Source organism: Simochromis diagramma, unplaced genomic scaffold, assembly GCF_900408965.1.
Source record: "Simochromis diagramma unplaced genomic scaffold, fSimDia1.1 OVJJ01000685.1, whole genome shotgun sequence".
Classification (NCBI taxonomy): Eukaryota; Metazoa; Chordata; class Actinopteri; order Cichliformes; family Cichlidae; genus Simochromis; species Simochromis diagramma.
Genome location: NW_024387477.1, coordinates 15,874,343 through 15,888,602, shown reverse-complemented (window position 1 = coordinate 15,888,602; position 14,260 = coordinate 15,874,343). Strand labels below are relative to the sequence as shown.

Below are 14,260 nucleotides of genomic sequence, written 5' to 3'. Positions count from 1 at the left end.
CTTTTTTTCTTTCTTTTTTCTTTTTTTTTATGAACGGATGTTGTCTCCTTCTAGTTTCCGGTGTAACATTAAATTCTGTCCCCAAAATGGCGAACGTATCTGTTGCCAACGCCGCTGCTGCGGCCGCAGCTGCAGCCGCGAATAGAGACCCAGCCGTTGACCGGTCACTACGATCGGTGTTCGGTAAGTTTGTTGCTTTTAGGTCGCTGTGTTTGGGTAAGTTTATCCTCTGGGTGCTCAGGAAGAATGTAAGGAAGCGGGTTGTGAATCAAAACTTGCTAACATGGATGTCAGGCTAGTGTTGCTGTTAGCTGAACACCGCGCGAGGGAAAGTTAAAAAGAAATAGGAAGAAAAGGAGCCTCGAATTACAAATCCTTCTTATGTTTATTGTCATACTAACACTAAATATTGTGTGTATTAATTGTTTTAGTGGGAAATATTCCGTATGAAGCCACAGAAGAACAGCTGAAAGACATCTTCTCTGAAGTCGGACTTGTTGTCAGTTTCAGGTGAGTGAAGGAAAGCGCTAGACCTGGTCCTCTCTGAACTAAGACGTTTTATAGGGTTTTAATAAGTCCTTTTAGACAGTCTTAAATGTGGATTGTTCCCTTTTCTTGTACTCAGGTTAGTGTATGACAGGGAGACAGGAAAGCCAAAGGGATATGGCTTCTGTGAATACCAAGACCAGGAGACTGCCCTCAGTGCCATGCGAAACCTGAATGGGAGAGAGTTTAGTGGTCGGGCTCTCCGTGTTGACAACGCAGCCAGTGAGAAGAACAAGGAAGAGCTGAAAAGTAAGTTTTTAATTTCCTCTCGAGTTTGTTTAGGTAAGCTTCTGGTCATAATCTGTTTCAATACCCAAGCTATTTTTGTCTTGCACAGGTTTGGGAACAGGAGCCCCCATTATTGAGTCTCCTTATGGAGACAGCATCCAGCCAGAGGAGGCCCCAGAGTCCATCAGCAGAGCAGTAGCCAGTCTGCCACCTGAGCAGATGTTTGAACTCATGAAACAGATGAAGGTAGGGTGTCCCCCCCCCATATACACTTATAACCATTTCCAGAGAGGAGTTTGAGATTGAGGTTTCTTTACTGTACTCTCGGTGAGAGGTGAACTTATCAATAGTAGAATCATCTGCCAAATGGGTAGTCTGTGGTGCATTTAAGAATTAATTTGATGACTTTATGTTCAGCTCTATGTAAAGCGTTAGTTTTCCCAGATGACATCATCTAAAACTGTATGTATGAGGCTCCTTACTCTTTTTATTTTTTTTTATTTTTTTTATTGTCAGTAGTAAGGATGGTGACAAATGTTTCACACAGTCTGAATCACCTCCAGCTTAACTGTATGCAGATGCTCCACCTTCCCTTTCATTAACAGAGGCTGTGCTGTGCAGCCTGCCACTCTCAGCTCTGCCAGTGAAGCCTCGTCTTTGTACAGCTGGTAGTCTGCTTCATTAAGCCCAAAGAAACACCACGCTGCAGACGTCTTTTGCTCTACTCAGAAAGTCATTTGTTTCACCAAAAGCTTGTGTCAGTAGGAACGCTCCAGATGCTGATTGGAGTCAGTGGCTCCAGATTTAATAGTAGTGGTATTTCTGCAGATTGTGGTCTAATGCCTGTTTGTTAGGGAGTTATGTCTGAGTCATGAGTGGGTAGTAAAAAGTGGTGGTGGGATTAAAAACCAGAGTGTTTTTTCTTTGTTTGTTTGTTTTTTAAGTCTTTTAGGATGTAGTCAGAGATTTTTCTAGTAGTTTCTAAAATCAGATCCCTTTGGTTTCAAAAAAATGTTTTTCTCTCTCTCCCTCCAGCTGTGTGTGCAGAACAGTCCTCAGGAGGCACGGAACATGCTGCTGCAGAACCCTCAGCTGGCCTACGCTCTGCTGCAGGCCCAAGTGGTCATGCGGATTGTTGATCCTGAGATAGCCTTGGTGAGAATGAAGAGATGAGTCACAGTCAGAAGACAGTTGTTCTCGACTCAGTAAATGTTTATTCTGTCCTGCATTTTAAAGCCAAAGCAAGCAGTATTTTTTTTTTTTTATGTTCCCCTCACTCCTTGTATAGAAAATGCTCCATCGTCAAACAACAGTCCAGCCTCTGATTCCCAGTGGACAGGGCGGAGGAGCACCGACAGTCACTTCTCCACCTACACAGCCGACCATGCCCGTGTCTCAGCCAGTGTCTCAACCTGTGGTAAGCAGAACATATCTATTGTCATATTACTGTGTATTCTCTTCAACAAAATGTTCCCATTGTGTGTCCTGAAAAATGTGCACGCATGCAAGGGTTGCTGGGATGGCTGTAGCCCAGGAGGTAGAGCAGGTCATCTACTAATCAAAAGGTTAGAAGTTCAGTCTGGCTCTTTCCAGTCTCCAGCCTGCATGGCTAGTATCCTCTGGCAAGATACTGAGCCACAAGTTGGTCTCTGATGCATTCATTGATGTATGAATGTGTGAATGTTAGATAGAAAGCAATTAGGTGTAGAAAAAGTGCTTGTATGAATGGGCAAATAAGGCATGTTGTATAAAGTGCTTTGCCTAGAAAAGCATTGTATATGAACCAGTTAATTTACCATGGAGTGAATAAATACTGGTGAAAGGATCACAAAGTCTGGCCCACCAAAAGTCCTGGTCTGGCTTCATGAAGTGTTAAAATGTGTGGGGTGAAAAGTTTAAAATATTTCTAGATCTCAACAAGTAGTTTGCTTGAGGCGTTTAAGTCTGTCCCAGCTGAGAGTGGGTGATAGGCCGGGTACATCCCGGACACGCACCAAGTCTATCACCGGGCTAACACAGAAAGACCATAATTCACGCTCACACTAACACCTACAGCCAGTTTGGAATCATCAGTTAACCTAAGATACGATTCATTTTGCTTATGAAGTTTCCAAACTGAGGAACGTAGTCCGTGGTGATCCGAATTCTCAAAATGATAAGGAACGGCTTCAGTGCTGCTTTTATTACCCCCTTTAGTAGATCATACGCTGAAGCAACCTTTATGAAAGGAAAGTAGATAAATTTTATCTCATAAGTCATAGCGAAGGACCATCTGAGCGTTCCTGAAAAACGATCAACATAACTGATAAAGTAGGCCTGATCATGCAAATGTTATTTGTAAGTACATTTTCCATTTCCATAACCTGATGATATGTTTTTAATTTTTCTGTTAAACCCTCTGGTTGTCTGTGAATAGGAGTTGGTTTGCATGAGAAGTGCAGATTTATATGTTCTCTAAATCCTGATCATACGCTGCATTAATTGATCTCAGTGCATTTGTTGTTTTGCCAGCTTTTAGGATTATCATCAATGAATTTTCACTTAGAGCCACCTTGGATAAGTGCTGGATACAGGGAGTTTCATAGAAATCCTAAAGAAGGAGGAGGGGATGAGTTGGATCAGTCTCCAGTAGGAAAAATAAGAAAATAAGATGCTTTTCATTTTATAGGCTTTAAAGTTCCAGCACCTGTAATGATATGATGTTTTTTCCCAGTGGTTCTTGTTTATATGACCTGGATGAAACGACAATATAAGAACACTCTGGGGTGAAGTAAAATGTGCATTTTTAATACATCTTTTGGACATTGTAGTTTCAACACTGCACCATCACATTGTTAAAGAGCCTAATGTATGTGCATTTGGATTTTCTGAGCACCACGCTTCTCTATTTCTAAGTCCTTATAACTTCCCCTTCACACCTCGTAGCGTTTTCACCGAGGTTAGAGAAAGGTGATTAGGAAAAGGACGCAGGAGGTTATTTTTGGGGGGCTGCTCAACTATACTACACGTTTTGGGGATGTGGGAGGAAACAAGAGAAACCATGCAGGGAGAACACAGAAACTCCACACAGAAAGGCCTCAGATGACTTGAAGGTTTGAACCAAGAATCTTATTGTTGTGAGGCAACCGTGGCAACGTCTGCACCACCATGTGGCATGGCAGTTTGTGGGTTAGTCCATTAATACATTTTAGAACAAGAATTTTCTGCTTTGGTTTAAAAAGAAAGTCACATCCACACAAGCGCTGTATTGAAAAAAACAAAACAAAACCAGTGTCCATTACTGTCAAGCAGCAGATGGCGATATAACCCTCAACCGTGTAGAAATGTTGGCCAATCAGATGCCTTGGGGCAACAATAACACAGGGTAGATTATGATACCAAAAAGGAGATAAAGGCACACACCTTTGACAGTGCAAGAGAAGATTTTTGGTTTCCTTGTTTACACAGAAACCGAGATTTGTTTGAGATTTGTTAATTTTTCAGTGACTTAAAATGGCTCTATGTGTGGGGAAACGCCCAAAGCGCATAGAAAAAGCTGCGTTTTTATAAAATACCTGTGTCGGTGTGGTCAGGGTGGAATTATAGAAAGGTAAAACCTACATGTAAAGTTGTTGTTCCTTTGTAGATCCACTGTGAGCTGTAAATTTTAATAGCAGCAGTCTAACTCTGAAAACACCAACACAATGTTGAAATTGTGCTAATTTTTCTTTACATCTTAAAGCTGTTCGTTATCTCTTTTGTAAGTGAATGGGTCAATAAATGTGACTATACTTTGTGCTGTAGGAGAGGAGGTCCGGCCCATTTGTTGTCAAACAGTGTGAACATGGCCCATTAACTAAAATGAGTTTGACACCCCTGCTGTAAGCAGTGCCTGATGGCAATGCTACTGCTTGTAGATTGGATGTTTTGCTACAAGGCTTGTCCAGAGCTGGCAGGAGTTCCAGCTCCATGCTTGAATTCATTCGTCTGATCTCAAACGACTGAGAAATGGAGCAAACATGCAGACAGAAATGTAACATAAATGTCACTTAACATGTTTTTGTCCTCAATGAGGGGATAAAGCACCATATGTTCTCTTCTTTATAGATACAGTTTCAGGAGATATTATTTCCATTCATTTCTTAATCATTTTTATTTTGTTATGTCCTCAGCCTGGAATGCATGTCAATGGAGCGCCCCAGATGATGCAGCCCCCTAACATGGGAGTTGTCCCTGGACCCATGCCTGTACCAGGACCTGGGCCTGGACCGGGACCAGTTGGACCTCCAGGTAATCATCAGACCACATGCACGCTTGAAATGGCAAAAGTTGTGAAATTGGTTGTGGTAGTGTGACTCTGGCCACTTGTAGTATAAAGTTACACAAACAAACCATAAATACAGGGCGGGTATATATCTCTAAGACATTAACTTTATAAAGTCATTAAACATTCGATAATCTAGAATTGTTACAAATGTTCCAAGCATGTAAATGAATAAGCTGCATGAAGGCATGTCTTAAATTTGAAAACCTGTCATGTTTTATTAGCTGTTTTCTTTGGCGTATAAAACAATCACCAATAATGCTAATGTTTGTCGGTAGACAGCAGTAATTGAAAAGCAGTTTTTCAGTGCAGTGTTTCCAATTAGACAAAAGTGGATTCAAAAAGTATTTACCCCCTTTCTGTTTTTGCATACATTTTAATTTAAAGTGGATACAATTAGCATTATTTCTAGATTGGTCTTTGTAAAACGGTAATCTCAAAAGCTGAGATCTGTCGTTTATATTAGTTATCTCATGATTACTGTGGCAGTCATACTGTAGCCGGTAATTACTATTACCACACATCCACATGTGAATACGTAGAAGGTGAAGAATTTTGGTACCCAAAGCTTTCTGGTGTCCAGTTGTTATTAGAGGGTTTTTGTTCAGTCACCACTCCATGTGGTGAGTAGATTGGTTCAGGATTCAGAGGAGCACTCTGTGTGCCTCATGATGATTTAGCCTTATATTTGCTTTTTAAAATTCATCTCCATTCATAATCTGACACAGTCAGCACATGTAATGGGAAGTCGTGGCCTGGATATCTGTTATCTCGAGATCAGCTGGCTAATCCGGAAGCCTGAAACATTGACCCCAGACATTAGCTGATGGGTTCCCAGATTCTGTGCGTCTTATTTGTTTTAATTATTCTTGAGGTGTGTCTTTTTCTGCATTTACACCGGTGTTTTTTAAAGTGATTCGTTTTCATGTGTTTTGGCCTTCGTCCACATGCAAACACAGTTTTTGGTCTGAAAGTGACCTTTGGGAAATGCCTTCCTTTGTTTCATTGATGCGCAGAGCTTTTGGCACGTGATGTCAGAGACTGTGGTCTTACCTTTTTTATTTACATTAATTAAAAAAAGGACATTTACGTTTATTTACACAAGAAGTGTCCAACAGGTTCTCACTGGCCACAAACTCTGGGGCAGGGACCGCTGGTGGGGCTTAGAGCCACCACAGATAGAGCATGCACGACCAAGGGCAAAATATAAACTGGAGTTAACTTTAGGTTGAGTTTGTTGATTGTGAAATGCTGGCCATGTTTTTTTTGTTAATAGCAATTCACCAAATTCAAAAATATCTACAAAATCTAAAATTTGTGAAACTGCACAGTGAGGACTTTTTTCCCCACCTTCTGAAGTGGGGCAGCCAAAACTGTGTTGTGTTTACATGCTTTTGACAGCACCCAAACACATTTACACGTGGCCTGCGTCTAGAACTTGATTTGAAGTCCATCTGTAGCATGGATTAGAAAGGCACACCTGTTTTTACTGGATCCTGAAATCCAAACTGTTTGCTAGGATGAGGGGAAAAAAAGATGAGACATGAGGTCGATTTAACTCTCTATAGACTATTGTGATAAAATTGTTCCAAGGCATTGATTGAAAACAGGGGTTTCTTCTGTGTAACACAACAAGAAGAGCCTCATTATTTGAGGTGACCACGAACCCAACAATCAGTTTGCATTTCCGCCCAGAGAGTTCAGGTTTTGTCTCATCAGACCAGAAAATCTTTTCCTTCATGCTGATGGAGTCCTTTTAAATGCAGTTCCATGCAACTCTAGTGGAAGATTAAATCTACATGACAATTTCTTGCAAAAAAGGAAGGGGATCCGAATACTTACAGAATCCACTTGCGTCCAAACTTTGCACGTGTCATGGCTCATTTGGATCAGCAGGTGTCACCACAGTCATATAAATAGTGGAGGTTTATCCACAACGATATGCGCCATGTGTCCTCGTTATCGTCTTCTCTTTTTGTGTTTTATCTTAAATCTTGGATGTATGCCATCTTGATGATTTTGTAAAAGTTCCCTCTTCTTCACCCTTCTGTACCTTTATTTGTGCATGAGATGATTTCACGAGCGTGCTAAAATGGTGCTTTGCCCTCTTGAGTCTTGTCTCCTGTTCTTCTCACTTTAATGCTGGCTCAGGAAACCTTCAGCATTCTCCCACAGGATCGTCTGGTCAAGCTGCTATCGAGCGGCCTCAAGGTATCACTGTACCTCCTCGGTTCTCCAGTCAGGTCGCAGCCCTGCTAAGCAGTGACACTTTTCAAATATACAGCATATATTTTTGACAGCATTTCCGCTGTAAATAAAAAATGACTCATCACACATGCAGCCTTTAGAGAAGTTCATAAGTCTGTGTATATAATTATTACAATCTCAGAGCACTACCACAGCTACACAGGAATATACCAGGTCATGAGTAAAATCAATGTTTAGTTTTTTGTTGCTGTAAAGATGTGCACAGTTGGGCTGATCAGCTCCAGATAGCAGCTGGGACCAGTTTGTGCAGATGGTGCAGGTGTTCAGCCTTCAGCCTACTTGTCAGCCTGCACGGGGGAGCTTGATGGATATCATGACAAGGAGTACTGATGAGATTTCATGGAGCGTTTATGTGATAGAAAAGGAAGTTTAGACCGCCTCATAGTGACCTGCAGGTGCATCTGACGTCCCGGTTTATTGTTCCTACAACCATGTAATTAATGTTGTTCCAGGATCGTCATCACAGCCGCTTCAAAGTGTAAAATGCAACATTGTACGTGTAAAGAGGAGACTGGGGCGGATCAGTGGATCCATCTCACTTGGGATACCTGGGTTTATGTGCTGTTTGAATTTTTTATAAGTTATTATATTTATTTATTTATTTAATCTCTCTCTCTGTTGTAGTTTGGTTACTTTTAGGCACCAGAACAGTGCTGAAAGTTTCAGTAAAAGTTGTTTGGGTTACGTTTTCACTAACTATAAAAAGCTGCAGAAACCCCTGAAGACAAATGTGTCAACAAATCCTAGTTGACAGCTTTGTGACACACCCCGCCCACATTATGTGAATTGTTTTTACAATGTTTTTTTATTCTTCTTGTCTGCTTCCTGGAAGCCTAACTTAAACTAATGACGTCACGGCAGTGTAATTTGTATTGGTAGTCCTCGAGCAACATTAATCATGATGTTGTAGGAACAACAGTAACACGGGAATATCAGATAGCGGTACAAGTTCAGGTGTAATTGCAAGGCGGGTCATCTGAGTTTGGATCTAAACACTGGTCAGACAGGGTACACGGCCAGGTAATGGCTACAGAGTAAGACCTTGAATCCTAAAGGGTGTTATCTGATTTCCACAGAACTGCAGCTTCTTCTGTACTTCTTGTCCTCGACATGTTTTTAGCTAGTTTTATGTCTCCTTCGTTTTTCTGCTTCTCTGTTCGAAATTTAACAGAATACAAATGAAGTTAAAACCTTTCAGTCACTACTTTATTTGGGGGATTACAGAGTGATCAGCAGATTCTGCTGTTTGAGATTTGGCAAAGTTGGAAGGAGACTTGAGCTCCCGTTGATCCAGACTGATGGATGTCGACCAGATGAGATCTCCTGCTCGACACTTGCGCGATCTTAGTTTTTGAGGGGGTGGCGGGACATTTTTCTTTTCTTCCCAAAAGGCCCGCTTATTCTAAATTTTCTCTATTTATGTTACATTTTTAGCCGTGGCGCTGTTGCTATGGCAGTGTGGGTAAATTTGGGTCAGCGAGCCAGTGGCGTGGTGTTTCTCATCCATACACCTGTGTGCTTGCAGATATCTGACAAAAATGATTTGATTTTAATTATCAAACGAGATCTGTTTCTAAAATTGTAATAAATGATATTCACTGACTGCTGACTTTTACAGAGCTACCACTCGTTTCTATAGAGTTGAGCCTGAAGGGTAACAAGACCAGATGTGAGATGTTTATTATTGATAGAGACGGTTTATGGATGTTGCTAAAGAGAAAGATGAAAGCGGTGAAATATCTCATACAGTGAGAGCTCTCTGTGTTAGCAGCATTCATTATTTGAAAAGGCACGTGTCATTTGCACTAATGGAAAGAGACTACTTGGCCTTCCTTTTACTCCAGGATCAGCTTAGTCACTTGATAATGACATGAAATTGCTGGCTTTGCTTTCAAGCTGGACGGTACGGTATTACAATGAAGCTGCTTTGCTACTCTCTTGATTGGCTTTTGTTTGTGTTTGTCAGCATCACTTATCGCTTATGAAGTGAGGCTGAAGCCAGTTCAGTTTAAAAAAAACAAACCAAAAATCCACATTTTTAACAGGCTGTGCTGTAGTTTATAGCTTTTACTGCACTGGAGAGTGACTGGAGTGATATGTCACCATTTGTATCCCAACGATACAAAGAGACACGCTTCCATGCAGTCCTCCAAGAATCCTCACTGCATGTCTCTGGAACCAGATGATGTAAGCAACTGGCGAATATTGATTGGCTGACAAGTGGGCGTAATAGAGAAGGGAACAATAGTGGAGTTGATCTAGAATGGGACAATGACGAAATTTAAAAAAACTTCAAAGATCCAGGAAATAAAGCATGAGAAGCACAGGCGATGGTTGATTTGGACACTCTTCATTGGTTTTAAGTACCTGTTTTACTTCAGCTCCTTGATTGTTGGTCAGTCAGATGTAGCGCAGAGCTCAGTTCAAACATACAAGTACCCTCAGACCGGTTGTAGCACATACTTTGTACACTGCCTCCATCTGACAACAGAGCTCACTGCAGGCAAAGGGGCAGCACCTGGAGTGGAGCAGACGGCATACACGCCACCTTTGCAAGACCATAAATTCTGCTTGAGACGATTCGAGCCCCAGCTGGGGCCTTTCTGTGTTGCATGTCCTCTCTGTGCCTCTGGGTGCGCCAGGCACGGTCCAAAAGCATGCATCGGCTGTAGAAGTGAAGTAGATAAAGAGCTTTACATGTATAGAATAAAGTGTTTTATTAACATATAGTTATGCATGATTCATAGTCTGCTGCACTTGGTCAGTTAGACTAGAAAATGTATAAATACAATTAAACTGGATTACATTACAAGCGCACCCTTGTGTGAGGCACCTCCCCCTTCACACATCAAGCACGGTTTAGTCGAAATATGAGAACTGCTCATTCAAACCAGCGCAGACAGCGTTGCTCTTACTCGGGTGCCCAGCAATAATCTTGACATGTTTGAAGGTGAATATATGACCAGTTGCTGTTGTTCTATATAATATAAACACATTACATACGTGTATACAGAGCTTCACAGTTAACAATGCTGTATGTGAGGAACTAGTTGGAACTGCTTGACATCTGGAATACCATCTGCTTAGCTGTCATGACACTCTTCTACAAGTGCCACTGAGAGGACTGTAAACAATGGAGTTGGTGCTGCTCTGCTGCACAAACACAGTAGCGTTACACTGACAAGGAGCCCAGATGATCTTTATCTTATCAGTTTCTTCTAAATTCGTTTTCCTTAAGAGTAAATCAGAAGACGTTAACTTTCCCAGATCAACAGAAAAAGATCTATTCATTTGTGATGAATATATTTCTGCTTAAGTGCAGTAAATTAGCCTAATTTGCACTGAGCTAACTGATGGCATCATTATAGGTTGTTGCCTTAATGCTGTAACGCCGTATAAATGGAATATGAGACATCCATTGTTCTTGATCTTTTCTCTGCATGCCTCTGTTCGCCATGCTTTCATGGCCAAATAATGTCAGACTTAGAAGACACAAGTAGGCGAACACTCTCAAATCAGCTTTGTGTATACGTGTGGGAGCAGAGTTTTTCTTCTTCTTGTTTTGTGTTTATATAAATTTGCTTTCAAATCTTTAGATCTGCATATTAATGCTGATGAGACCACAATGCTCTACCCTTCCTCCTCTTTTTGTGTGTGTGTGTGTCCCTGATGTATCTGTGTGTTGTGACCTTGTTCTGTGGCAGTTTGCTGTGACCTTTGTGCAGTTTGAGCTAACTGTGTAGGTTTTTTCTTCTGAGCAAACACTCATCTTTTTAGGAGTGTGCGTGGTTCTTCTTAACTGGAATTTCAGCTTTGAAAGTCATTCGATATGATGACACATCTCCATTTCTTTTCACTAATTAACTGGCAGATGTTTCGTGTGTCATCTGTATTGTGTGTGTGTGTTGTGGTTAAATTTATGAATTTTTCCTCTAAGGACCAGGCGGTATCCCCCCAAGAGGCCTGCTGGGAGATGGTCCCAATGACCCCAGAGGAGGAACTCTGCTGTCTGTCACTGGAGAGGTCATAGACCCCAAGTAAGACATCCCATTTTACCTTAACGATACATTTGGGTGTGACTTTTAGGAGTGTCTGTTCCAGTCATTGATGTTGCAAGACTAAAGTCTTTATTTTGTCCTGGCTGATTTGGGGGAAATGTTTACCTTTCTTTAATATTAAAGAAAGGTAAACAACAACTGAAATGCAAGTCTGGTCTCTGGCTGCACAAAACAGCAGGACATGGAAGATGGATGTGTCAGCTTGTCAACAGAGATGCTCACTGTATCTGCTGCCTTCTGCTTTAATAATTCCCCAGGTGGAAAAATATAAATTGAAAGATGTATATTTTGTTGGTTTCTTTTTCACGATTCACTAACAAATGCATTGAATTTCCTGTGACTGGTTTTCTGATGATAAAGCCCTACTCTACTCTACTACTGACCAGAAAAGACCACTTTATGGTCTAAAAACTATGACTTGTGCTGCGTTAGTTTTAAAAATGTTTAACTTCTCTTATTTTGTGTGCGTTTAGCCGGGGTTACATGGGACCTCCACCCCCCCACCAAGTTCCGCCTGTACACATGCCACAGTTGGGAGTTGCACCCCCTCCAGATATGAGGCCTCCAATGGACACGAGAGGCCCACCCATGGGTGAACCACGGAACATGATGGTTGACCCCAGGGCGGCCCCCATGATGGAGCCACGGGGACCCCCTATGGAAGCCAGAGGTACCTGCCCCTATGAGGCGTCATAGTTTGAGAAAGTCTCGTACTTTGAGGGTAAATTCATCTGATTATGTGTCCTTATACAGGCCGTGATCCAAGGGCGATGGATGCTCGTGTTCCAGTTACGGGTCAGAGGGTTCCCATAGCACCAGGAATGCAAGGCCCTATCCCTCATGCAATGGGTCCAAATGCTCTGCCACCTGCAAGACCGGTACGTTTGCATCTCTGCACGTCTGTGTCAGCTGTGTGTTTTGGTTTAACTGGAATTGGCCAGGATAGGCATGTTTAGAAATCAGAGGGTTAGCTCAGGTTTTTGGAGCGTTTTGGAGACAAACTTAAAGAGACAGGGCTGAGATGTCAAATGGAGGGAGAGTGGACAGGATTGCTAGAAAAAGATGAATTCCTCAGGAGGTTCATGGATGTAGTGACAGAGGAGGATGCTAAAGACAGGGTGAGATGGATATTGAAGATCTGCTGTTGCGATCCTTAAAGGGAACTACCGAAAGAAGACCACTCGCATATATATATATATATATATATATATATATATATATATATATATATATATATATATATATATATATATGAGTCTTGATATTGTTATGACATCAGTTATACAGTTGTACGATTTGCGTTACTTCATTCTTATTTTAATTTTTGTCCATGTTTTCATCTATACTTCAGGGAGTCAGAATGCTCTAAATTGTTTCATAGGCAGCTTTTACAAAAGCACGAAAATCTGCAAAATACAAGAGAAATCTGTGCTGTCTGGATAATCATTGATGGGTGAAGAACTGTGATCTTACAGTAACACTGTATTTGATCTGCAGGGTGCTGGTATTTCTGGGGTTCCTCCATCAGGAGGAGGCTTCAGTCCAGGTCAGAATCAGGTTTCCACACAGGATCAAGAGAAGGTGAGTGTCACTCTTTGTCACGGCTGCATTTTTATCAGTCAGGATGATGAGTCGGTTAAAAATATCTCTGTATAATTACTTCTGAAGTATTTTATACCAACTGAGTTATATTAACATGCAGGTAACATGTAAAATGACCTGTTTTCATTATCAGCTCGCTGAAAGCCTCCTTTCTGCATTCCTGATCATTGATTGCACATGTTTGCCTTACCTGAGAACAGTAACTATTGTTATTGTGGAACAATAGCTGGCAAAGTATAAACGCTTTTGGCAAAGCTTTATGATTTCTGTGTTATCGAACACTATCATTAGATTGTTCTAGACTGTTCTGTTCAGTTTGTTGGCCAGAAAAACACGTTTAACGTCCTCAGCAACATTTTCATTTTCCTCTTTCAGGCTGCCCTCATCATGCAGGTCTTGCAGTTGACTCCAGAACAGATCGCAATGTTGCCGCCGGAGCAGCGGCAGAGCATCCTTATCCTCAAAGAGCAGATTCAGAAGACGGCGAGTGGGGCCCCTTGATGGTCTGACTGATTAAAGTACTGAAAAGTCAGAGCTTCTTTCTTTCCAGTCGCAAATAAAACCTTAGCGCTAGAGTCAAAGGTTTTTGAAATGTTGTGACATCCTCCTTTTTTTCCCCCCCATTTCATCATGTCAGAATTTCCTGTCTGCCCCACTCGGACCAGGCTGCAAAGTGTGAACAGATCTGAAGATATCCCATCTTAGTCTGGAATATTGTACCTGTTCTTTTTGTTTTAAATCATAATGTTTGTTTTGTGTAACATTGATTCATGTGGAGGCAAGAAAAAGTCACTCTCTATGGTGAATGTTGAACTTGAATAAAAGCTCGAGCAAGAATGTCACGTTTTTGTTTTTCCCCTAGAAAAGCCAACTGTTGTTATGTTGTAGCTGTTTTGTGAATAAAACAACAAAAACACACCAATTGCCTTTATTTTCTTTTATTCATGAGAAATTATTTACAAGAAAAACAGCAGGTGAATTGTTTTCTTCCACATCTTTAGAGGATCATTGACCACTAACTTTAATGACTGGCATGGTTTTATCTTTCACGTTTTTCTGATAAGGAAACGCTCGAATACAGGAGGTCGTAATTGCGCCTCATATTTTTCCAGTAAACCTGTTTCCTGGTAAACTCTTGCGAAGAAAAATAATTTTTTTTTGTGTCCTGTTACACGCATGCATTCAAAGAATGGGTTATATACAGTAGAAACCGTGCATCAGCCGTGTAATCAGTTGTCTTGAGTGGAAGATAAAC

General features: G+C 41.3%; 1 protein-coding gene across 4 annotated transcripts; it reads left to right on the top strand.

Moving 5' to 3' along the window:
• The first annotated feature begins 49 nt into the window (after window positions 1–49).
• Window positions 50–13,923, top strand: cstf2 (cleavage stimulation factor, 3' pre-RNA, subunit 2). Of its 4 annotated transcripts, none has more exons than XM_040015200.1 (14): window positions 50–183; window positions 432–510; window positions 626–795; window positions 884–1,020; window positions 1,810–1,929; window positions 2,063–2,191; window positions 4,926–5,043; window positions 7,229–7,288; window positions 11,283–11,382; window positions 11,877–12,073; window positions 12,157–12,281; window positions 12,901–12,984; window positions 13,381–13,523; window positions 13,643–13,923. In XM_040015200.1, the coding sequence occupies exons 1-13, from the start codon at window positions 87–89 to the stop codon at window positions 13,504–13,506; spliced, it is 1,542 nt and encodes a 513-aa protein (XP_039871134.1). In that variant the 5' UTR covers window positions 50–86; the 3' UTR covers window positions 13,507–13,523; window positions 13,643–13,923. The 4 variants fall into 4 exon arrangements, with proteins under 4 accessions (XP_039871134.1, XP_039871133.1, XP_039871132.1 ...); XM_040015199.1 differs by having other exon boundaries at window positions 13,381–13,533; XM_040015198.1 differs by having other exon boundaries at window positions 13,381–13,923.
• The last annotated feature ends 337 nt before the right edge of the window (window positions 13,924–14,260 follow it).

Excerpts from the sequence above, each read along its gene's own strand:
- cstf2 (XM_040015200.1), top strand. The coding sequence starts at position 87 with ATGGCGAACGTATCTGTTGCCAACGCCGCTGCTGCGGCCGCAGCTGCA. Across the intron at positions 184-431 it reads GTCACTACGATCGGTGTTCG|TGGGAAATATTCCGTATGAA; the intron begins GTAAGTTTGTTG and ends TAATTGTTTTAG. Across the intron at positions 2,192-4,925 it reads AGCCAGTGTCTCAACCTGTG|CCTGGAATGCATGTCAATGG; the intron begins GTAAGCAGAACA and ends TTATGTCCTCAG.